This window comes from Lacerta agilis, chromosome 7 (assembly GCF_009819535.1).
Source record: "Lacerta agilis isolate rLacAgi1 chromosome 7, rLacAgi1.pri, whole genome shotgun sequence".
Classification (NCBI taxonomy): Eukaryota; Metazoa; Chordata; class Lepidosauria; order Squamata; family Lacertidae; genus Lacerta; species Lacerta agilis.
This window is the reverse complement of record NC_046318.1, coordinates 53,258,376-53,283,834: the sequence shown is the minus strand read 5'-3', so window position 1 is coordinate 53,283,834 and position 25,459 is coordinate 53,258,376. Positions and strand designations below refer to the sequence as shown.

Here is a 25,459-nt window from a genome sequence, read left to right as displayed (position 1 = left end):
TGCTCATCTGAGCACTCATTTTCTCAGATGAAGTATAATAAAAATCCCAACTGAACAACCATGCAACAAAGCAGGCTGGATGCTTTATCTCTACTAGATATAGAAACAGATGTGTCGCCTAAGATTAGTTTTGATGATCTGATCAAAGATTTTGCATTTAGAAAAAGTAGAGAATGTTTTTTTCAAATATAAATAAAGTGGAAGTATACAAAATAAACATTCTTTTCCATCTTACTGTAGGTTTTGTTTCATTTCAAAAAAATAAAAATTTATTTTACTTTTTATTATTGTTTGTATTTTGAATTAGATATATATGGGATCACCAAAATCTTTTAAGTGCTTAGGGTCTCTTAACATCTTAATCTGGCCCTGGGAACAGCAACAGGACCTCAAACTCACACAAACAAATCACAAAGACAATGCCTCAAAAACCAAACCTTTATTCCTCTGGGAAACCAAAACCTGTTTCTATTCAGGGTCTTTCTGCCTCATCTGGGCCCCACTCCACTAGGTCACTCCGCTTCTACCTTGCAAGGTTTTGCCCCCTGGCGCTTGCCATCAAGACTGATTGGTATTAATAACCAAACCATATACGGTTTTAATGGATTATTTGTACAATGACAAGCATGTTTACTCAGAAATATGGTTTATTTGGCGTTATCCCTAGTAAACATGCTCCTAAAAAACTAACCAATTAATGAAATTAATAAAAGCATGCTAGGAATGTGCATAAGAAGGAGCTGGAAAAGGCGAGAAGAATCCTTTGCTTGGAAAGCCTGAGCGGGTACCAGAAAAAAGATTCCAGAGTGTCACCCATGAAAAATCGATGGTGTGGTAAAAACAGCTGCTTAAAGGGCTGATTCTATATTCGGAAGCAAAGCAACTATACATCAAGAATTCTATTTTATTCGCCTGCCTGTACAGTAGTCTCAAAAACCCATCTTCCCCCCCCCCATCTTTTTTTAAAAGCAAAATAATGATGTTCTTTCCAAAGGAACAACAGCGGCACATTTATTCTGCAATATGAAAATATGGTTATTTTATGCTTCACAATGACGATTGCCAAGTGTAAGATACTATAACAACCAGAGACGTTATTTCTCCATCCTTTTGTGTGGAAGGTGGATGGACCACGTCTTCTGATAATACACTACACTCTTGAAATATAAAGGGCGGATTGCCAGGTAAATCACAAAAAAACACATCTCCTTCGAGCCGGAATCGAACCAGCGACCTAAGGATTCCTTTAGAAGCAGTTCCTCTACAGTCCTCCGCTCTACCAGCTGAGCTATCGAAGGGACATACACACGGCTTTCCCGAGAGATACACAACCGCCAGTAGCAGGAAGGAACTTTGCATTCGAGCATGCGCAGAATGAATCACGAACTCTACACACATGCAAGGAAACTACAGTATTCCAGCTCTGAGCTTTCCAAGATAACCTGATAATCCACCCAAATGTAGGCTGGAGAGGAATGCATTTTTGAACAATGGGTAATAAATAACAAATGTAACTTGGCACTTTCCAAACAGCTGCACAGAGTAATTTTAGAGGAGCTATGCTTTGCGAATTCCTTCTCGACTCGTGCACTGATCCCTCGTTCTCCCTGCAGAAAAATGCAAGGAAAACAGTCTCATCCTCAGATCCAATTTTATTATTTGCTCGTCCTAAACGAGCTTTAGCTCAACAGAGCGCTGTCCGCACCACCGTAATGATCATATTTTGTTTTATGTTGCATATCGCCTGCTCCTGAAGTTGTTGTACCTGTCAGAATGTGTAAGTGCATATGCATTGCAAAGTAAAGAATAAAAATTTCTTTCCAGTAGCACCTTAGAGACCAACTAAGTTTGTTGTTGGTATGAGCTTTCGTGTGCATGCACACTTCTTCAGATACACTCAAAGTAAAGAATGTCACCCTTCTTCAGATACACTCAAAGTAAAGAATGTCACCCTTGCTGGTTCATGATTTCCAAAACACTGTTATCCAGCTAACATTCTCTAAATTCTGGTTTATGTTTTTTGCAAACAGACCACCCAAGTAAGGGGCCAGTGGCGCAATGGATAACGCGTCTGACTACGGATCAGAAGATTGTAGGTTCGACTCCTGCCTGGCTCGCAGTGGTCCATTTTAATGTTGTTTTCTAAATTTAACATTGAAATGTTTACACCTTGTTAAAAATTCTTAGGTTGCAGATTTATTGAGTTTAATCGGGGTTGCTTCAGAAATCTTAAACACGTTTATCTGGGAATAAAATGCACTGAATTCAACGGGCCATACTTCTCATTAGATTGCTCTGTTAGTCCTTAAACAGAACTAGCTTCTAGGTGTGATTTGACACTGGATTTGTTGGGGTTATTTTTTAAAAAGTGGAGGATCCATGAGGATCCGTTTAGATCCGCGTTTTACCCAGTTTCAACAGAACTTACTGCTCAGGCGCTGTTATAAACAATTGCCTACATTTTGATGTGCTACTATGTATACTAAAATATACCCATTGTTCCTGTATACCTTACATTTCTGAAATCCCCTGGCTTTTATTGTATGAATTAAAGTCAGGGTTGAAGCTGTTTGTTAATATGCAATTTTTGCAACCATGTTGCCCTTATAGTAATTTCGAAATTGTATTAGCGATCATTTTATTATAATTCATTATTTACATCTTCTTTGGCATCAAGAGCATCATGTACTGAGTTACCATCTTGTGGTATTCTCGCTTCAGATCCACGTTTATCTAGAGAGGAGAAGATTGTTCAGGGGATGGAGAACAGGTTTTGGCAACAGTTACAGGTAGGTAGCCGTGTTGGTCTGCAGGCGTCAAAACAAAATAAAAAATAAAAAAGTTTCCTTCCAGTAGCATTTAGAGACCAACTAAATTTGTTCTTGGTATGAGCTTTCGTGTGCATACACACTTCTTCAGTGCACAAGACAGCCTACCAGTGTGCAAGTCAGCCTACCAAACTCTGGCTTTTCCCTTCCTATACTGTACTGTACTGTACAGTATTTTATAACATCTTAAAATACATTCGATGTTGCCGCAAAATAAACCACCACCGAGCCAGGCAGGAGTCGAACCTACAATCTTCTGATCCGTAGTCAGACGCGTTATCCATTGCGCCACTGGCCCAACTCATAAGAGGGGCTTTGTAAACAATGCCAAGCATATAAACTTAAACGGGACAAATAATTCCTCTATTTTGCATCCACGATCTGGTTCTCAGCATATTCCGGTCCACGTTTCATCCCCAGTTTGTTAACTCCCTGTGTACACCCAGGGTAATAATAGGCTAGTTCCTCTTTCCCTATCTGCACAAGGATCCACCCCTCTCTACAACAGTAGGTAGCACTTAGGAGTTTAAAGTGCACGATGCCAGGGAAACACATTCAAAACCCGCGAGTAACGCCAGCCTTTGCAACTCGTGCACGCCTGCGACTTCCAGCGCCACCTCGCGCTTCCTACATGCAGCCGTAACTTCGGTTTACAGCGAGCCACTTTAGCACGCAATCTTTAGCTTCCCTGACAAGCTGCTCGCCAAGTCCCTTCGATAGCTCAGCTGGTAGAGCGGAGGACTGTAGGAGCACTCGGCTACTGAAATCCTTAGGTCGCTGGTTCGATTCCGGCTCGAAGGAGGCGTGTTATTTTTCCCTCTCGCCCCCGCACAGAATACTGTAACTGCTTTGTAACAAAATGCAATGGCTCCTCCATTTCGGAAGAGGTCATTCGCGAAGCCGGATTTACGGGTATGTTTTGGGGGAGGAAAATAGCGTTAGCGTCAGCAATGATCGCCGTGTTTTTTCAGTGCATTGGATCTTAAATTGATCTCGCTTGACAACGACGTTTAAGTTGAAGCAGAGCTAGGCCCCGGAGTATGAGAAACAGTAGTGAGCAATGGTGCCTCTGAGCCTGTGCAGAGAACAGATTGCCTCAGCGCTGAGCTTACAGGTGGCAGGTGGAAACAACAATTTCCACATATGGACTCCAGGTTCGTCCCAGCACATATGCACCCTCTCCCAGTTAACCACGTGGTGTAAATGAAAACACCAATCCAAAACGATTTATTTAAATAAACTAAAAGTTCAAGTAGGTGGCTTGTGGAATTTTATTTTATTTTATTGCACCCTGCGCCCCATCGCTAAGGTTCATTGTTATTTGGCTTTTCACTTTTTCCGGTCGTGGAGGTACTAGGCCCTGACTATGATTAATACCTATATGATCTGAGCTTCTGCTTCAGCTGCAGAGGCTCAAATTTCTGGTCAAGCTGGTTTATCTTTAGGACAGAGTTATAAAACAAGCACAAGGGGGCTTGGGGGCAGAAAGGTTTTTATTTTACCAAATAAAGTTGGATCGGGGTTTTTCATTGCATACTTTTACAGGCACTGGAAAAAAATGTGGCACTGTATTTTGCTGCTTCCTTAAAAATGATTTTTAAAGGACATTTTTCATTTCATATGGTTCATGAGTCTTTTCATGAACTTCATGTGACCATGTATGTGGGTGGAAAGGAAATGGAGGAGAGGTGTGCCCCAATTGCTTGCACTTGTGATGGCAGAGTTAAAAAGCTCTTCTGAGTTTCAGGCCATGGGTCAGCCTTTCCTAAACCTGGTGTCCTCCACAGATTTTGGACTACAGCTCCCATCATCCTTGACAATGTTGGCTGCGCCTGATGGGAAGTGTAGTCCAAAATTGTCTAGAAGTTCCCAGGTTGGAAAAGGTTTCCTTAGGACTAGGCTAAGCATGGTGTGGCCACCCTTGGGTAGTGTTCCTCCCACTGTGAATGGCAGGTGTGTTGTGTGCGTCCAGTTCCAACAAAGGCTATGGCAGGGGCAAAGGGTTCCCATCTGGCCTGCTTCTCAAGCACACTAGCCATTTTTAAAAACCGACTATGTAAGGGCAACTACTTGTCTAGTTTGGCCCTTGGGAGAAAGCAGCTAAGGTGCACCGTAAACAAAAGTTCCTTAGGAGAGAATACAGTTTGAGCCAGATGTGAAACCCCTGGGTCTCTGCTAAGCTCTGAAGTTGTCCATTGCTTTTCCCAATAATACAGAAGTTCATTGTTATAGGTGAGTGATTTATAGCTGCCCCTTAAACAACAACACTAGTCCACTGTCCACTCACCAGCCATAATTTGCACAGGGTTGCATCTGTTTGTAAACTGGGAACTATTTTGAGCAATTCATTGCTGTACATGGTTACCTTATTTTACAAGTTGCTGTGGCAACTAACTTCTAAAAATTGGCAGTTTGGATATTTTAGGCAGTTATTCCTCTTTTCAAATCGGTATCTTATGTAAAGCACCGAATACAGTATATGCTTGGCTCTATAGAGTTTGGGGCGGGGGACACCCCCCATTTATCCTTGCCTGCAGACTTAAAATTGACTTAAATTAAAAATAAGATTTGCACTAGAGGTCTTGACTGGCTCCAACATAGGAACAAAAATAATGTAAGGAAGAAGACAACCAAGGCTGAGAAGCAGCAGAACAAAGAAAATGAAATTAAATGAGGCCACATGAGTCAAAATGAGAAAGGGCATAACAAGAGGCAGCAGTAGACATCATAGATTGTGAGAGAAGCGGTGCAAAAGCAGCAGAGAACTGAACAGAGTCTAAAGCATAAAGAACTCAAAAACGCTTTGAAACTCATGGAGAAATTGTGTCATTAACATGAACAAGATAATGTTCTGAAATAGGTAGAGGAAGAGAATCAAGTTTATAAGTATATTTAATATGTTTCATATCAGGGGGAAAGAACAGTTGGTGCATGTGTAACTCTTACCATCTTTATTGTTCATGTTATATATTGGACAGCAAAAGTCAACATCAGTGTACATAGTACATTCTGAAATGAGTACAGCAACGAATTCAGAAGTATAGAGTGATGTTATGGAGACTTGTTTTATATTTCCAGTTATGCAAGGTTCATTTGTTACTAGTCACTTGATGTGCTTCTGAAATAGTGAACATATCAACACAGATGATTAACAAACAAGCCAAGCTATGTGATGAATGATAAATGATGTTGCCAAATAGCTACCATATCAAATACTGAGTTTAGAATATCTAAAATGCATCCTATTCTTGACCTCTTACAAACGATAAGACTGCAACTGTAACAACTGATTGGTTCCACGCTTATCACTATATTTGTTCTCAAGGTAGTATTCTGGCTTTTTTGCTGCTCTGGTTTCCTTCCATTCTTCAGATGAATAACAAGTTTCCAGCCTAATCCTGTGCACATTTTACTTGGATGCCAGTAAATTCACAAGTAAATTCTTAGGTAAGTGTGCATAAGGTTGTAGCCATGATTGTGTCTGCATTCATCAACTGAAACACTTGCTTCTATGCTCTTCTTCCATGCATGCAGTCCAGCGCAACTGACACATCTGTATGTACACTGAACTACATATTATTCTATTGCAAAATAAATCTCAGCTATCAGGTCACAGTTGAACAGTGCTTGTTTGCATTCTTACATATAGGTTATAGAAGCAGGGCTGGTCCAACCCCATTCCCTAAGGAGTAGGATGCTCCAGGAGTGGCCTCTTTATCAGGTTTCTCACTATCTCTGGGCAACTTGGTTTTGTTTTGTTTTGTTTTGGTTTGGTTTTTTTGTCCTTTTTGCTGTCTGAAGGTTATAACATTCTAATGGCTAGATAGAGATTCTTGGTCTTTAAGGCACATGAAGCCCTTAATCACCTATTAGGTCCTTGGGTAAAACAAAACGACAGGGACTGCTCACATGCATATGATAAATGGAAATTGATAGATTATGCACAATAGGAAGATCAGGCTGTGTACTTACATACACTTATCTGGGAGTAACTACCATTCAACTTCTAAGTAAACACACCTTGGATCGGGCTGCATGGATGTTTTTGTAAGCACAGCTGTGTATATGTAATTTCTGTTACTTCCCATTTGCCATGCATGCATCAAGTGTGAATACAGGGTTGAAAACTATGGATTGCTAGTTGCAATTTATTTTGCAGTAAAGATGCCTTGTGCTCAAAGGTAGCCTGCTGATCCATCAATGGACCATGCATGCCCAGAACATGGATATGGAGCAGGCTTTTCAACTGGTGAAGAGAAAGACAACAATCTTTGAACTATTTACAGTTGCCAGTGTCTACTGGGAGTCTCTAACTGGACAGTAAATAAAGTCAATTGTTGCTTAGAACTGAACCCCAGCAGACCTGAAAGCAGTTTTATGTATTACTAGAATTGGTGCCTAGTCCTTCTTCTAAGGAGCTGATAGAATCATATAATGACCCTCCATGGATGAGAAGATCATTTAAGCCTTGCATCTTGCTTTACACATACATATATTCACCAAATGGAACAATGGTTCCTCTTCCCAGTAACTAAAAGAAAGAGGGGAAATGTACCATGGCTCTGAAAAGATTTTAGGGTTGGGGGGGGGGGGAGTACACTAAGGCTCATATTGTTGAAGTCCTGTACTACAGAAAGAATCAGACAGGTCTACCAAGGGCTCGTCTACACTTCTAGTTTGTTTGTTTGTTTTCCCAGGGAAAGCAGCAGGGCAAATGGAAGTGTGGACAAGCTGTAAGTTCTAACACTCCTAGGATTAAAGAAGAAACTATGTCCAACTCACCTCTGTTTAAAGCACAAATCAGGTGCAATTATGCAGAAGACTAGGGACATTTTCACACATGACACTAGAACAGCTTTCTATATCTCTGATATCTCTAGCACGCATATTCATTTTAAAAAATGGTTCTTTCCCACTTTATATTCCTTGCATACATGTACAGAAACACACCTGATTTGCTCAGATATGCTCTTACTGTGTTATCCTATGCGTGTTCTCTCAGAAGCCGGTCCCAACTGACTTCAGTGGGATTTATTTCCACCTAAGTGTGCACAGGAGTGCAGCAGTCCTAGTGTCATATATGAAAATGTTGTAACAGTACTTTACAATCCATAACTTCTTTGGTGACTGTCAGACTCCAGTGGCTTCTAGTTTATGAGTCGGTGTGGTAGCTGCGACGACTGTCTCCAATAAGCTGGGTTTTCTCAGTTGCATTTGTCGGCTGAAGCAGAATTGGAGTTTCCCCATCTAAAACAAAGGAGAAATCAAGCATTAGCAGTCTCTCTGATCCAAGATATGGAAATTTGACCTTCAGCCAGGAATGGCTATGTGCCCACCTATGACAGCTATCACATATAGGCACAAGTCAACCAAGATTAGTCGTTTTAAAGTCCCATTGGGAGAGGAGTGAGAAGTTGCTTAAATTCTTATATTAAGTGAGGGGACAACAATAAAGTGGACAGCAATGATGCCATAGCATTGGCGCAGCATTGTAGAACAAACTGAAGCAGGATAAACCCACTGCTAATGCACTAATGTGTCAGAAACATATTACAGAATACACTTGCAATAAAACACCAGTTTGGAAGGGCCCTACTTCATGGCACTAGGGAAATCAAGGTTATTCCACGGTCAAAACCAGGACAGAAGCTAGACTGAAATGGTTCAAGACAATCATTTTTATGCAGGAAATCTTGGCGTTGTGTCACCACAACGCACATTCAAGCGCCTTTTCCCCAAACTGGAAAATTGGATACTGGCTGGTAATTGTACAATACAGTAAGGTCTTGAGGAGGCTTCTTTAGCTGAAGATGAAGGACTGCAGTTTTCAAACTAGAGTGCTCAGTTCCCACTCTCAAGGAAGCATTAATCAGCTTCTCTGCCCATTTGGCCAGTCCCCCTCTGGCTGTCTTGCCAGGATGGGCAAGGTTTGATGACCACACATATGTCACAGCTGTCTTCTGAATCTCATGGTAGAGAACATACCTATCCTAAAGGAATTCATCCTTGAGATTTCAGAAAGATTTGAACTTGAATTCTGAGTACATTCAAGTTTGAATTTCTCACAAATTAAAATTGCCACCTGGTCTACATTTTGTTTTATCTCAGCTTCAGTGTTAGGCAATTGTAATTCTGCATAAATGAATAAAACATAGATGCAAATTGGCAATGGCCAGTCCTCACACCCAGGAATAAATCCCATGGTAAAGAGATAGATCTCTTAGCATCCTGCAAAGGGTTCACCATTTTCAATCAAGTACATTGTTTCTGCCATCATCAGCCTGTATTGGTTAAAATTCATTTTCTTTCAACTCCCGTTTCAGTTGAAATGACACCTCCTTCCTTACAGCAGAATCATTTGCTATTACATGTTCAGATGTAGACAAGAGTGGACAAATCTGATTTCCTGGAATAAGAAACACTATAATTTCCATCATGTTTATGTAAATAGCCTGAGATCTGAATATGTTTGCGTTTGGGTCTTCCCCCTCCTCTCCAAATTTATTATCTCAGAATCAATGCTGTGAAAGTTCTGGTGGTCATTTAATTCAGCCTTCTGTTAATGTTTCCACTTCTTTTTTTATTGAAAAAGTCTCTGTGCTTTTAACTGCTGCTTGAAATGCAGAAAGGGCAGCTCCCATGTAGTTGTGAAGCTGCAGCAAATACATTTCAATATTATCAGAAGAAATGAAAGGCTCAGAGTCTCCTTGGGAATCTTTGTCACACAGCCCCATTCTTTCTTTTTTACTATGCCTGGTTCTTTCAGCCTGTTCTTCCTGTAATATGTAATATCCCAGGCAGGTGCTAGATTTTAAGTTGTTTTGCATTTTTTCAGTTCAAAAGAGACAGCTTTAGGATAGCTATCTAGAAGAGCTCTCACTCCCCTCAGCAACATGACTGCTAAGTCACAATGCAATAATGGTGAAAACAGAAACATGATGCTGACTTAGTGAAAATGTAGTCCCAACATGTTTGTTGAAATAATGGGGAACCCAGGAGGCATGTACGGCAGGGGACAGGCAGCAGTGTTGCGTAACATTTTCTGCAAGCTCTCCTGCAAATGGCCTTCTCTGCCCTAGCCAGGTTCATGTCTGTTTTTAGAGCCTGTCAGGGTGGGGGGGATAGTTTTAAAAACTGCACAGGAGACACCTGAGGGGGAAGCATATGGTCAATATCCAACATTACAGCTCCACTGGCACAACAGTTTCTTCCTCTCCTGTCCACTTCAGCACCTCCAGCGTAACCACAAAATAAGCTCCAGGGGGTTGGGGGACCCTCAGGGTCGGTGCTAGGGTTTTTTGCACCCTAGGCGAGATCACCTTCTGGCGCCCCCCCCCCCCCCGGGCTTGGACGAGGGCTGGTGAGCCTGCATGGCTTAGACTCCAAGCTACCACCAGTCCCAGCTCCTTGAACAGGCAGTGACCTGGAGGTGGAGGGGTTCGCCTCCCAACAAACAACCAGCCTTTTGAAAATGCTGCGCTGGGAATCACACTGATAGATTTCAGGCTGCGTTCAGACAATGCACCATCATCCAACTCTTTGCAGCAGATAATGATAATTGCCGGAGAGGGCGGAGGGAGGGAGGGCTGATCACTTGTGTGTCCGGCTCGCTGCCGCCGCCGCCCGCCTCCTCCGGACTTCCCCCAGTGGCGGGGGGTGGGGGGGACAGGCTGGCCAGCGCCCCCTCCATTTTGGCGCCCTAGGCAACTGCCTAGTTCGCCTAAATGGACGCGCCGGCCCTGGGGACCCTCCAACAGAGTTTTGAGGGCACATAGGGGGAAGAGAGGAAACAGAAGTCCTGTTCCATCAGCAGAACTATGTGTGTACAACATTAAATACAATCCTATAGGTCCTACCTGCGGAGTTTCCTCACACATGACCTTTCCTCAGCATGCATATTAGTATTATAAGAGAAATAATTATTTGAGAACTCATCGCCCCACATGTTTCCCTTATAATATCCAATTTGCCTCTTAGCTAGCAAAAGCAATTCTTAAAAATAAATAAATTCCGTGAACTTTAGAAACTAACAGGTTCTATGCATTCATTTTATAGCACTCTTATTGGTAAGACAAAGGCACTAAAAATGAGCAGTGTTAAATGTCATCTCAAACAGGGGTGGGTGAGTGTTTCCCTTGTAATTCAGCAGCCTCCCCACAGCAATACATTACAGCAAAGCTCCTTGCTTCCAAACATTGAGAAAATCAGAGTCTGTATTCAGCTTTTTGCCTGTCAGAAACATCATGTGTTTTGTAAGTGCACGAGGAGAATAAATTCCACAGGTACAGCTTTTCGAGCATGAGTAGGGGAGCTGTACCTGCTGAACTTTTGCTTCTTACCATCCAAGGCACAGAACTCTCTTAAGAAAAAAGGTCATACCAGGTTGTAGCAAAAAAAGTCCCAAAGGCAGTCCTGCAACCTATGCCTGTAGAAATTAACATCCTAAAGATATTTAGTTTGAAAAGGGACAAACACCCACAGAGATTAACAGTGACATTAACAAGCAGCCACACGCCACTGAGCACCTAAAGTAACCTGTACAGCAGGTTGAGAGGAATTCAATTAACACTTCAAGTTAGTATCCTTTCTCAAATTAACACCACCAAAGCTAAACAGCTGGAGTGAAACCCCAGGGTATGTATTTGAGAAATAACAGTGTTTTTGTTGTTGTTGTTGTTAAATAGTATATCTACATCCCCACAATAATAAGCACCTCTTTCCATGTCTGTCTTAATTTGCTCTTCTAGATCCTCTGGAGACAAGCAGAATTCTTGATCTTCTTCTGGTGCCTTAGGCTTGCACTTTCCACAGCAGCAGTTGAAACAGCAGCACAAGCAACAGCAAAAGTAACAGCCGGTCAAAAGGCCACAGATTGCAAACAGGCCCTTAGAGGAAGCGGAAAAGAGAAAGGGAAATATGTTCAGACATAGGAATGGGAGCCTAATGCCCACAACTGTTTCCACATGGTTGTTCACCTGTCTTGTGCAAATGCCCGGTGTTTGGTCTAGAGTAGCCTTGTAAATAAGTCCACAGAAGGTACTAATGACTAGGCCCTAGACTGATGAAGCCCTTGACCATGCCCTCTACACATATTTATGTCAGTAATTTGTGACATATTTGAATATAGAGTTAGTAGGTCATTAAAAAAAAGGTTTTCGCCAATTGAATTGATTTTGGCCAATTGACTAAGACAAGTGCATGTGTCCCAAACGAGGATAAAACAAGACAAGATACACTGGACTCTAACCTAGGCATGTAAACTGATGACTCGCTTGGATACTTATGTTATTTGAAAGCTGCTTTTTATGCTTCTTTTTGGCTAAACACCTGTCTTTACTGTGGAAAATGAAATGCTAGACTAGATGAAATTTTAGCCCCACATGGCAGGATCTCATGGAGCTATGGAGAAAACAACCACAATGGTTTATTATTGCTTTATTATTTATGTACAAGTTTTTTTTAATTAAAAAAACCACATTTATGAATAAAGATACAAGGTGGAATTCAACGTAGTGTTAAGGAGATTGTTCTATAAGTGCAAGCATTTCTGCTTGCTTGATGGAACAATCTCTCCTCCCATGTGCTGTTCTGCAGGTTATCCCAATACTTCAGAGTGGATGGGGGGTGGGGGGTGGAGCCATGTTTTTCTAGCAGGAGTCCCTCTGCTGGCTCATGCTAGCAGACCAGGGTAGCTGAATCTGGCCCATTAAGGTATTATTCAACTTAGGTTTACTCAGAGAAGACCCACTGAAATTTATGAACATGACTAAGTTCTGCCCATTAATTTCAATGGGTCTACTCTCCTTGTCTGAATACTACCCATATTAAACAACAAATACCCAGAATGGAAATAGGGAGAAGTGAATCCTTTTGTGCTAATAGAAAGAAGTGTCAGCTGTGACAGTTCTGGAACTGATTATATTTAGAACTGATGCCTTTTAAAGACTTTATATTTTTATTAGCTGAATAGTAGGCAGAAATTCAGTAAATCTCGCTATGACCACTTCTCAATGGTGGGGAAAGTTGCATATGCAAATAGCTACCAATCATGTGGCTATAAAAGACTGGGAGACCCATAAGGTGGAATCCCCTCATGAGAGTAATCTGGTAAAACCAAAGTGTGAGGATAGCTCATGGAAGTAAAAATAAATGTATGACATAATATTCATTTGAAAACTCATTCTTCTGCAAAATGGCAAGTCTCATGTGTCTTATGTTCTATTTAAATTAACATTTTTTTTCTGGCCCAAAGACTTTGTAACTAGAAATAGCTGCAAGAATAACACATTAGGTGTGAGATCTGGCACATTTTTTTCATGCCTTAGGCCTAATGCGTTTGGTCATACCCTAATTCAAATGCTAATGTTTGTGATACGTACACCCACAAATGCCAAATTCTTACAATTACATAACAAACCAAATGAGTAAGGCCTTTGATGTCATCCAAGATGCAAGATTCATTTCCCTTAGTTCAGCTTGTACCGTTCTGTTCCTCTTGCTCCCCACATCTTCAACTTCCTATTTCCAGGCCTTTCACAAGGCACCCAAGGTGTGCCATAATCGTACATGGTGTTATGTATTACTATTGCTTCCACATAATCTATGCCATATATAGCCTAGAATAGGGCTAAGTTTGTACTGCAATAACTTATTAGCTGGTTGTCACACCAAGAGGACTTTTCACTTTGAGCTATGAGTCATTTTCATTTAGTCATTACTGAAAAGAAAGTCAAAATTAACCTGGAGCTCCAGCTTCAGATATAATTAATGTCTTGAGGCGATAAAAGTGGCATGTAGCATATTTAATTAGTAAATGAAAGGGACAAGGAAACATCCTTTAATAAGCACTTTCCTGAAAGCGTGCTTCATTATACTTTTATAATACTTGTTGAAACATTTGAGATGCACCAGCCATTTCAACTAAGCCCGATACTGAAACCTGTTTTAGGCTGACTTACCTACTAGAACTCTGAAAAGCTTGTTGGGTTCTGTGAAAGCTGCAACAGGAAGAATAGACCAAACAAAACCAAAGGTTCTGTGTTTCTGAGTCAATACTCTGAGCAAAGATGAACCACCTTTGCATTCAAGTACTAACCTTTGCCCACCAACTTGAAAGCATGAAGTATGTATTGACGTTTTCTTCACCAAATTGTTCAGCGATGTAAAGCCCTAATGATCCATATTGGTCATATATGTTTCTTTTGGAGCCGTCAGTTAGTATAGCATGAGCATTATTGATTTCTTTAAACTTCTCTGCAGCCTCTGGGTTATCGGGGTTCTTGTCAGGATGATATTTCAGGGCCAACTTCCTTAAATAGGCAAGAAATGATAAAGAAAACATTGATGAACAGCAAGAAAAGATGGAGATAAAAAGATTACATTAGAAACTTGGAAGCAAATTTCTTTCCTGAGCAGGACATGAATACTACATATTCTAGATTAAGGGCTCATCCACACTTCTGCTTCTCCGGTGCTAGAAAGCATGGATCTGAGCGCTTTGCCACTTGACCCGCACTTTTTAGGCACGGATCCAAGCAGCTCGACTATGTCAAAACTGTTATTCACATATGAACAGATAATGGTAGATTGCTAGTCTAAATGAAGTCTTAAAATCCTTAGAGGATAAGTGGCACATGTTAGGAAAGAGATTTCAGTAATATGAGTGAAGAATTGACCAGAAGACATTGTGAATATCTGCAAAATGCTCGTATTGGTAATGTTGGAATGCATGCATGCATTTGACTGTTCCAAAGGCATTTGGACATTTCTGACAACTCGTGCCAGAATTCAATGGGAAAGAAAGATCCTGCATGTGGCACCAGGATATAGAGATCATTGGAGCCCATTATGAACAAACAAAAGAAGCTTCTTATATAAGATTTGTTGTACTGTTGACATTAAAAAAAACATTTTGGAAGGCTAATCTACCTTTTGATAATTAGAAGGTGCCCTCTAGTGGCAGTAGAAGTGATTGACTTCTCAGATCCTTGTTCTTGTGAGACACCCACACCCCAACTCACCCAAAACCCAGAATGTAGTTTGTTTTTAAGCATGAAGTACACAAAGACCTGCCAGGAAACCAGACAGATCAGCCACATACACACTTTCAGGAACTTCATCCTATCAGGACACACCTGCCAAGTAAGCCCTTGGATGGAAGAAAATATGAGCAGCAGGACTTGTATGTTCAGGCATCCTCAGCCCTGCAGAGGGTCCAGAACTGACCTGAGACACTGGCCTGATCTCCCCCCCCCAACCCGCATAGCAGAAATTAAGTCCCTGGTGGTTGTGCAGGCTCTACTTCTTATGTCAGCAAGCAAGGGGAGAGAGGAATGGTGTCATGATTAAAGGGGCCCATGGATACTCTGGGGTGTAGGTCCCACAAAAAAATACAACTAGCCTTGAATAGGGAAAAATTATTCAGCCATTCAGTGAGGATGTGTTGATCCATTCCACTGAGCTACGTCTAATTCCATAAAACATATGGCCTTTATTCTAGATAGTGCCCCTTGTTTTAATCTGTTAACCCTGGTGAAGAGTCTAAGGACCATAAAGATGATGTGGGACACAGGACCATAAAGATGATGTGGGATTTCTGAATGGTTGAAAGAACTCCTACAACAGGGGTCAGCAACCTTTTTCAGCCGTGGGCTGGTCTACCGTCCCTCAGACCATGTGGTGGGCTGGACTATATTGGGGAGGGGGATGAACGATTTTCTATGCCCCAGAAATAACCCAGAGATGCTTTTTAAATAAAAGGACACATTCTACTCATGTAAAAACATGCTGATTCCCAGACCGTCCGTGGGCCAGATTGAGAAAGCGATTGGGCCGCATCCGGCCCACGGGCGTTAGGTTGCCTACCCCTGTCCTACAATATATTTGGGAGAGGGAGTCTCATGGGCATAGCCAGGGGAGGGGCAGCTGCCCCTCCAATCAATACAAATCAATATTACTCTGAGGTTCTCCCCCCCACACACAAAAGCCTGCTCCACTAACAAAAATCCTGGCTACGCCCATGGGGAGGAGAAGGAAGGAGAAGTTCCACTGAAGGAGTGGAAACCATTCTGTGGGTGCAATAGCTTCATTGGCTGCAACCCATTAGGATTTACTTCCAAGTACACCTATTTAGAATTAAAATGTGAGAGCTGAGTTCAGATATTACTTTAGGTCACTTTTTCTGCAATCAACAATATTAAAAATGCAATAAAAGCAGCATGAAAATGTATTCTTTCTGGCAGAAAAGGTAGTAAACAGTTAATAGCACAGATATAGAATCAAACATAAATCATAAATTGAGGTTATATTTTTAAAAAGATAAATGGCTTTAAAAGGCTATGGTGAATTTTTTTTTTAAATCTGCAGTAGTGGGTGTTGTGGTAAATTCTGCAGTGCAGGTACTCTACATGAAAGCCTCCTTAGCCATGCCCTTTCAAAGACTATACAAGAAAAATTATTTTTTGACCAATACACATCATATGACTTCAGTCCCAAGCCAGTTTGTTTTTTTTACTCCCTGCTTCCACTTTCCTTAACATCCAGTCTGATGAAAACATTTTGGGAACTCAAAAGTTTCCTCACTGTTTTGCAACATTTTGATCATAATAAAAGGATTTCAAAAAATTTCACAATGAAAGTGGCAGCATGCGCTGCTTTAACCTCTTTCTTCTTTATTTATTAGGGTTCTCTTTGAGAAAACCTTATTTATTTGGCATGTGAAAGACTGGCAAATAGTCCTCCAAAAGATGACACCATCATCATCCCTGTTGTGAAATACTGTAAAGGTAAAGGGACCTCTGACCATGAGGTCCAGTCGTGGACGACTCAGGGGTTGCGGTGCTCATCTCGCTTTATTGGCCGAGGGAGCCGGCGTACAGCTTCCGGGTCATGTGGCCAGCATGACAAGCTGCTTCCGGCGAACCAGAGCAGCGCACAGAAATGCCGTTTACCTTCCTGCCGGAGCGGTACCTATTTATTTACTTGCACTTTGACATGCTTTCAAACTGCTAGGTTGGCAGGAACTGGGACCGAGCAATGGGGGCTCACCCCGTCGCGGGGATTCGAACTGGCGACCTTCTGATCGAAAAGCCCTAGGCTCTGTTGTTTAACCCACAGTGCCACCCGTGTCCTGAAATACTGTAAGTGATGCAGAAAAGACCATAAATATGGTACCAAGTGAACCTCTCTGAAGAGGTTGCCCCATAATCAGGGCACCAACACCTAGAAAGCCCTTTCCTACAGTAGCTGTCACCCACCTCACATGATTGGAGAAGTATATACTGTATAGGAGAAGGTGATCTTGCAGATATATCAATGTGCCCCAGCTATCTACAGTAACCTATTAAACAAAGTTTGTCACTGAAAAATAATGCTAACTCTTCTTTTGGAAGAGCACCATGGTTTTGACATTTACCGTAAATAACATAGGTGGCTTTGTTCTGGCAAGAACCAAGCTAACTAATAACAATAGGAAATTTGAAGTCAGGTATTATAGAATTATTATAGTGCATTGCCAACTGGTTAGTTCAGCAGCAGGTTTTTAGATTCATGAATCAAATTAGCATAAGTTAAAGGATCAATTAAATGAAATCCAAGTGTCTGACTCATCATTTTGTCTTGCAAGTATTTACAACTATTCCATTAAGTGTGAATCCCTTTGACATTTCCACTTTATTCAGAAGCAGCCTTTGTTTTTACCTGTAATTGCTAATAAAGATGGATAAAACACCACTGTTAGTTTTACCATAGATTGCTATGTAAATCATCACTATTCATGTACAACACAAAATAAAATTCAATTCACTTTGCATTCTTCCATGACAACTCTCTCCTTTAGGGATTAGAGAAACTTTGTGCCCCTCCAATGTGAAAACAACACCAAGACTAAACAGTAGGAGTCCACAAATATGGTTACCCATGTGGTTACCTATATGTGTAACTGTAGAAGGAAAGCCTTCAGGATATTTTACTACCGGAGAACAAAGTTTTTACAAATCTGCTCAAGGAACAAGAGTGCAGCAATTCACAGAAGAAGCAGAAAGAAAACACACCTCCTGCTGTTTTATTTAAAAAGGTTGGCCATAGTGACAGGCTATGTCTTATGTAAGTGTCAAAGGTTGGAAGGGTTGCAATGCTGTACACCAGGAGTAGCCAACACGCAGGTTAATTCTGTGTCCAGGGCAGAGCTCTACCAGCTCCATCTGGTACGCCGGCTGAGACCCTACTTGCCCGCAGACTGTCTCACCAGAGTGGTACATGCTCTGGTTATCTCCTGCTTGGACTACTGCAATGCGCTCTACGTGGGGCCACCTTTGAAGATGACCTGGAAACTGCAAGTAATCCAGAATGTGGCAGCTAGATTGGTGACTGGAAGTGGCCACTGAGACCATATAACACCAGTCCTGAAAGACCTACATTGGCTCCCAGTACATTTCAGAGCACAATTCAAAGTGTTGGTGCTAACCTTTAAAGCCCTAAATGGCCTCAGCCCAATATACCTGAAGAAGTGTGTCTCCACCCCCATCGTCCGGCCCAGACACTGAGGTCCAGCTCTGATGGCCTTCTGGCAGTTCCCTCACTGCGACAAGTGACGCTACAGGGAATCAGGCAGAGGGCCTTCTCAGTAGTGGCGCCAACCCTGTGGAACACCCTCCCTTCAGATATCAAAGAAATAAACAACTATCTCACTTTTAGAAGTCATCTGAAGGCAGCCCTGTTTAGGGAAGTTTTTATGTTGTTGTTTTTTTATTATTGTTATTGGTGTTCAGTTGGAAGCCGCCCAGAGTGGCTGGGGAAACCCAGCCAGATGGGAGGGGTATAAATAATAAATAATAATAATAATTATTATTATTATAACACAGTGCCCTCCAGATGTTTTTGACTACAACTCCCATTTGCCTTGACCAGCATAGGCAATAGTGATGGGAATCATAGCCCAACAATAACTGAAGGGCACATTAGCTACCCCTGCTACACACATAAGGAGCCATGTTCATGTGCCACTATAATCTTACTGACCTAACATGGTTTATTTTGTACACTGTCCAATTGCTTTTGTTTCACTTCTCCCTTGTTGTGAGTGGAAGTAACAAATCCAGAAGCTGCAATTAAGCATGGCTTATATATGTGTTAGGAAACTATTGTTTTTAAGCACTTGTGTTGATGCTGTGCCTTTATTTCATTTATATCTTTTATTGCAGTGGTGCCATTAAGCAACCTAGCAAATGTTACCAATAATCACCCTTCTCTTAACAGTGGTAAGTTAATTGTTCACATTGTTTGCAAGATTTGTGTGTGTGTGAAAGAGCTGTAGAGGTCACAGTGAATATCTGTTGTGGGTGAGGGCTGGAAAATGCTCAGCTGTTTTTACAGTGTAGTAGAAGTTGCATCAGAGGTAGAAAAAAAAACCTAATTTAAGCATAGAAAATTCTTTCCAGTAACACCTTAGAGACCAACTGAGTTTGTTCTTGGTATGAGCTTTCGTGTGCATGCACACTTCTTCAGATACACTGAAACAGAAGTCACCAGATCCTTAAATATAGTGAGGGAGTGGGGAGGGGTATTACTCAGAGGGTGGTGGGAATGGGTGATCAGCTGATAGGTGTGGAAAACCTGTTGACGACTCTTAACGGCTTCAATAAGTCTTGTAGGGAAAGGCAAGGGGTGAGATGGCTAAAGATAGCTTTGTTAAGTATAATGAGATAAGAATCCAATGTCTTTGTTCAGACCAGGTTTCTCCGTGGTTCTAAGTTTGGTGATTAGTTGCAATTCAGCCACTTCTCTTTCCAGTCTATTTCTGAAATTTCTTTGTATTAAGACAGCTACTTTGAAATCTTTTATAGAATGTCCTGGGAGATTGAAGTGTTCTCCTACTGGTTTCTCTGTCTTGTGATTCCTGATATCAGATTTATGTCCATTTATCCTTTGGCGTAGGGTTTGGCCTGTTTGTCCAATATAGAGAGCTGAAGGGCACTGTTGGCATTTGATTGCATACACATGTGTGAATATGTGTGTGTTGAGGGGGGAAGGTGGTGAAATGACTATCAGGTTATGCTAGAAGTTTTATAAATACCTGTAACATTTCTTGATTTCTTCATGGGATGCCCCCTTCTCAAGACCCAGAAGTTCATAGAGTGCTTGTCCCGATGTAGATAAAGCACGCTGCCTTTGTTCAGCCATCTTATTAAAGCATTTCCAGGAAATCTAATGTGCAAGAAAGAATACCCACAGGGATAATGTTTCTCAAGAGAAATATGAAAATTAAAAATGCACCAATACCCTGTGTATGGTTTTTCACACTCCACAGTGAATGAACATAGCCAACCAATTCACCATGTGGGGAGCTGCCCATTTTCTAAATGTGTACTAAAGTGCTTTAATAGAGAGAATTTTGCCTGGTAGCCTACTGAACTATTGTGTGGTTGCTGCTGCTCCACACCCAGTTTGTGACTATTTCTGTCGCTGTACAATGAAGATGCTAGTCCTACCTATCCCTCCATGCATTACTTCAGTGTTTTAACACTACTTCCTGGTTCCTTGTTTAGGGAAGTGGATTGTTATTCTGTTCTCATTTCTAGTGTTTTTATTAACCGTTGAATACAAGCCTGCAAAGTCCCCTAATGATTTTGAGATGTAAAGTCAACATTTTTGTTTTGTTTTATTGCTTTAGTTACCTACATTGTGATTGCTATCTATGTAATTATCACATCACATTACACTTTAAAGTAAATATTGACAATTTATACACATGCTTGGCCCAGCCACCTTATCGCACAAGGCACACAGGACAGTACTTCAAAGAAACGTCTATTGTTTCTCACTAAGAGACATACCATCAAGCACACTAAAATTTCATCTAATATTTTAAAATACCTCATAAAAGCTTCAGATATTTGAATGTTTCAAAATGCACAAACAAAATGTGAAAGTGAAATCTGAAGATCAGAAAACCATGGTGGAAAAGAGGGAAGACAAGCCATTTCTTAAAAGGCCACTCTAGCCATGAAACTCTGTAGTTTGGGTTGGTGGGAGGGAATACCTTCCCCACTCAATAACACATTCCACAGATTACAACAGGCAACAAATTTATCAGTTAGTAGCATGACCGAACCCTTACCACATTGGTCATGTGAGGGAACTTGTGACATAAAACGTACTCACCATGTTTGCATTAATACTGATTAGCAAGCAACCATGTGGTATAAAACTTTATCATGTGCATGGGCATGCATATAATTTTTTTCTGGGGGAGGGCAAAGCAATAGACTGTATGGAGGGAGCAGGTTTGTTTCGCACCAGAAATTTGAAGAATAATACCTGTGTATTTAATTTCACGTTGCACAAATACTAGAAGCTGGGATGGGTGGCAGATCAACCTCCCTCCTGCCGAGGAGCACACTGCTTGCTGCCTCCTGTGCTTGTTGCCTGCCACTGCCTCCTCCTTCGCTGACCCTGCCACCCACTGTGGCTTCCCCAGGCTGCCTCCAGTCACCTCAAGGCAGTGGGGGTGCCATTTTCTGTGTTGCCTCAAGTGGCAAAATGGTTCTAAGTCGGCCCTGGTAGGGGCATATGGACATGAGAGAGCAGGTCCTTCTCTCACCTGAACCTCCAAACTGTTAAAATGTACCTCAAGGTCAACCCATACTGAACCAGCTATGCAGAACGGTGGGAACAGGGCCTCTCTCTGCTACTGCTAAATTAGCATTCTGTAAGGGAGGCAGATGTATGTGATTTTCCCTGTCTGAAAGGGAAGCCTCATTGCTGCTACCTGACAAGGCCAGTGTCAAGACTCAACCTGCCAGCACTGTCTCCATACCACCCATCTCCACTGGCAGAGAAGTGGCGCCCACATTGGCACCGATTTCTGGTGAGATCTTGCTGGAAATTGGCACAGATGCCCACACAACTTCTCTACCAGCAGTGGAGGAGATGGGGGCACCTACAGGGGCACTTCCTTGGGGGCTTCTGTCACCTGAGGTGGCTGCTTCAACCCGTTTCATGGGTGGGTTGGTCTTGTTGTTGAAGGCTATAACCCAGCAGGAAGCCCACTAACAAGAGACCCTAAACCTGCCTCTCCTATTCAACATTGTGGCCTGTTTCTTTCCTTGTCTCTCACTCTGACCCAGAGGGGATGAGCAAGTAAGAAACATCTATGGTGAGAAGTAGGAGGAAAACCCTACTGAGGACATTTTGGCCAAAGACTGCCAAAAGCTGGAGGTGGTGCTGACAGTCAATTCAGATGCAGTTGTACCAGCTTCCTCACAGAGTAAGAGCAGATCATACCCTTTTCCTGCATCTCAGCGCCTACCAGTGTAGCACAAAGGCTCTTATGCAGTATAGTTGTAGCTCATTGGGTGTTGGGAACAAAAGCTAGCACAGCAGTGGTGTATACTGCAACCTGCTTATGGTGCCAGTGCAAGGCCATTCATTGTAGCATCACACTGGTTTGGAATCCTAGGATGCAATCCTAAGAAAAACTGCTACAGAGCCTGGGATTGACTCATTCGTTTCATTTGATTCTGTTTGGACTAACACAATAAATTAGCATATTCTACTTTCTTTTCCACATGGAAATCAACCTGTGCTAAGCACTGTACTCCATTTCAAATAAAACTGGTGCTTAGCCTTTTTCTTCTTCTTAACTGATCATCTAGAAATAGAATCCTGCACCAATTCATACATTATTTACTTGGCCCTATTTTGCTAGAGATTCAGATTGTAATGATGACATTTCCTTATTGCATACAGATAATAAACCATGGTCATATGCTATCTGCCTTCCCCACAAACCAACAAATTTTACACAAGGATCACACTAAACTAATAATTTTAAGAACAACAATTTCATTTCTACTAGGAAATAAAATGTTATTTCATAATTCATCTCATCTTTCTGCATTATTGAAATAAACATATTAATGGATAACACTTGTGGCTTCTTTTTTTAAAATATGTTTATTAAAGATTTTCTTGATTTACAAAAGTATGTGCAATGTCTCTCTCGTGTACACTTGTGGCTTACTGATATATTATTTACCCAAAGGAAAAAACTTTCACAAGAGATCATGCCTATTAAATTAAAAGAATGTCAGTAGCATTTTCCTGTAGGGCCTGAGGGGGTCATTTCAGGTCTCTTAATAATTAAGTTGCTGGGTGCATCACATGTTATTAAGTAAGAATTATATGTCTGCAACTTGTTTAACATGACAGTTTCAAGGGGACTAGTGTTGCACCCAGCAAAACAGACGAGAACAGCATCTGCAATAAGACAAGAGACCATGTCTGCATGAAACTCCCTATATTTGTATTTAAAATGCAATTCTACAGTATATGCTCTTACATAATGCTAATTTTTACTATCTTTAAAGTGGAATTCAAATTTCTGCAGCTAGTAGGAAATGACATGCTACTATAAGCACGATAGACAGGTAATTACAGTTGCAATCCTAAACACAACTACCAGGGATACAATAGGATTTGCTTCTGAGTATAAACAGGCAGAGGATTGTGTTGCATGGCACTAAAGCTACAATCCTATACACACTTTTTGTCAAGCACCAGGTTGGTGGGCTCCACTTTCCTTGGTAGGTCACCCATTTTGCAGACTTGCTGTATGTTCTTCTGAAGGCTGCACCATCTACAGTACAATTCTGTGCATCAGACGTAAATTGTATTTTAGCTATTTCGGCTTATTCCCAGATAAGTGTGCAATGGATTGCTTGCTTTAGAGGAGACATCATTAAACTCAGTGATATTTATATTTGAGTAAGCATGCATAGGTTCATGCTGTTATGCTGCACACTAATGTGGTTAAAGGTTTGTTGAATACAGTGGAACTTATGTATGATCAAATTTATACAGGATTGAGCTTCACAGCACCAATCTCACACAATTTTATTTTGGTTTAAGCAACCTATGTGCAGAATTGGTTAACCCATTTATCTACTTACAGAAAGATTGTTTAGCTATCTACACTAATGCAAATTATTCAGAAGAGTAAAAGCAAGAATTTGAGGTCGCAATCCAGCCAAAATAAATATTGAAATCTCAAGTTCAAATTTCAGCAGGAACTAAACATATAGTTAAAGGTTCTTGGCTTTAGGTTGACTAGATCCAGTGTTATATACTCACATAGTCTGATCCTTTGCACATTTTCTCAGAAGCAAGTCACACTAAGTTCAATGACGCTTATCTCCAAGTAAATGTGCATTGGATCTCAGCTTTAAAACAGTTGCAAGAGAAATGCCCAGCACAGTAAATGGCCACATCCATTATTCTACATTTTAATACAGAAAAGGATCAAACCTAAATAATGTTAGGCCCTATTCGTACAGATTAAAAACATAACCATCCTATTCTGATCATTTTTTGTTGAGTATACTCTGCACAAATAATTTAAAAAGAAACACAAAGGTAACATCTACATGACCAGTTACACACATCACTGTCACTTTAGTCCAAATTTATTACATTTTAAATTAAGGACTAGAAGTACAAAAAACATACCTGTTTCTAAAATAGAGTCCTGTATACGTATGGATGCTTCATCAGAACTTGCTACATTACCTTAGCAAGTTAATGCCTTTTTACAAACATTCTTATTAATACAAATAAAAAGAAGGAAAGAAAAGCAAGACAAGAGCAAAGGGGAAAATCCTTCTCTAGCTGAACCACTTTTCTCTAGAAAGGGTGCTGTTTTTCTCCCTTCCTTCCTTCACATATGGGGTTAAACAGGTCAATGGGGTCTGGTTACTTTTTGTTACTCTAGGAGCCCATTGGCTATCCCTTCTGAAGGCCCATGAAAGAATGAATAAAACATTAATGAGTATAAAGGTTGCTATAGCATGATAGCCAATGACGCCAAAAAGTGCAGCACATCCCAGTTTGATTAGGTTTCATCCTTCACTCTGTTTTGTCTGCCTCTAATACACTTGCTGAGCTTATTTAAAATTAAACTTGCACCTGGTAGCATGTCCACAGCTTCCAAAGGCACTAGAGTCCTCTTTTTTGACCAAAAAGCATGAGAAAATTAATTGGAAACTTTTAATTTCTTCCCAGAAGACCAGGGAGATACTGAATTAAATTAACAATAGTTTCTGTTCCACAAAGGAAGATGTGTTTGAAGTCTGCTGCAATGAAATAGAATACGAATCATTATTGGAGCATAATCTGAGTAATGGTTTCCCCCAAAAACTCATTCCTGGAATCTATGAATTTGTAATATAGAGGAAACACTTCTGTTGATAACACATACAATGCCTTTCCCTCTCTACTAGATAACCACACCCTATATCTAGGGCTAGATGATACGATTGCCAAGTAGATTTCAACACTAGCACTTTAACCACTGGCCATTGTTAGTTCTCTCCTTGGGGACGACGAACCTGTAGCCCTCTAGATGTTGTTCAACTCCAGTTCTCATCAGCATCAGACAGCATGCCAAATTGCTCAGGGATTATGAGAGCTGGAGTCCAACAACATATGGAGGTCCCCCATCCCTGGAATATGCATTGCCACAATTGCAAAGCTATTTAGCAATGTAAGATGCTTTTTGTTCAGCTCAAGACAAAATGGGTCATTTTGTCAACGAGAAACCACCTCCGAACCTTACAGTTTGGTTGCTTTCTAGGGAA

The 25,459-nt window shown here is 41.1% G+C and overlaps 1 protein-coding gene and 4 non-coding genes across 7 annotated transcripts; 2 read left to right on the top strand and 3 right to left on the bottom strand.

Annotated features, from left to right (window-relative positions):
* Positions 1-1,206: 1,206 nt before the first annotated feature.
* On the bottom strand, positions 1,207-1,298 carry TRNAY-GUA. Its single transcript is given in 2 exon segments — positions 1,207-1,242; positions 1,262-1,298. It is a non-coding gene; the product is annotated as a tRNA-Tyr (tRNA).
* A 746-nt stretch (positions 1,299-2,044) lies between these two features.
* TRNAR-ACG lies at positions 2,045-2,117 on the top strand. Its single transcript has one exon. It is a non-coding gene; the product is annotated as a tRNA-Arg (tRNA).
* Positions 2,118-3,053: 936 nt separating this feature from the next.
* On the bottom strand, positions 3,054-3,126 carry TRNAR-ACG. The gene has a single exon. It is a non-coding gene; the product is annotated as a tRNA-Arg (tRNA).
* A 412-nt stretch (positions 3,127-3,538) lies between these two features.
* TRNAY-GUA lies at positions 3,539-3,629 on the top strand. Its single transcript is given in 2 exon segments — positions 3,539-3,575; positions 3,594-3,629. It is a non-coding gene; the product is annotated as a tRNA-Tyr (tRNA).
* A 3,874-nt stretch (positions 3,630-7,503) lies between these two features.
* On the bottom strand, positions 7,504-24,519 carry DNAJC5B (DnaJ heat shock protein family (Hsp40) member C5 beta). Of its 3 annotated transcripts, none has more exons than XM_033155315.1 (5): positions 24,333-24,519; positions 19,900-20,030; positions 13,924-14,137; positions 11,542-11,713; positions 7,504-8,075 (listed from the first exon to the last, which is right to left on the bottom strand). In XM_033155315.1, the coding sequence occupies exons 2-5, from the start codon at positions 20,004-20,006 to the stop codon at positions 7,981-7,983; spliced, it is 588 nt and encodes a 195-aa protein (XP_033011206.1). In that variant the 5' UTR covers positions 20,007-20,030; positions 24,333-24,519; the 3' UTR covers positions 7,504-7,980. The 3 variants fall into 3 exon arrangements, with proteins under 3 accessions (XP_033011206.1, XP_033011208.1, XP_033011205.1); XM_033155317.1 differs by lacking the exon at positions 24,333-24,519 and adding an exon at positions 21,427-21,538; XM_033155314.1 differs by lacking the exon at positions 24,333-24,519 and adding an exon at positions 20,700-20,801.
* Between the last annotated feature and the right edge of the window lie 940 nt (positions 24,520-25,459).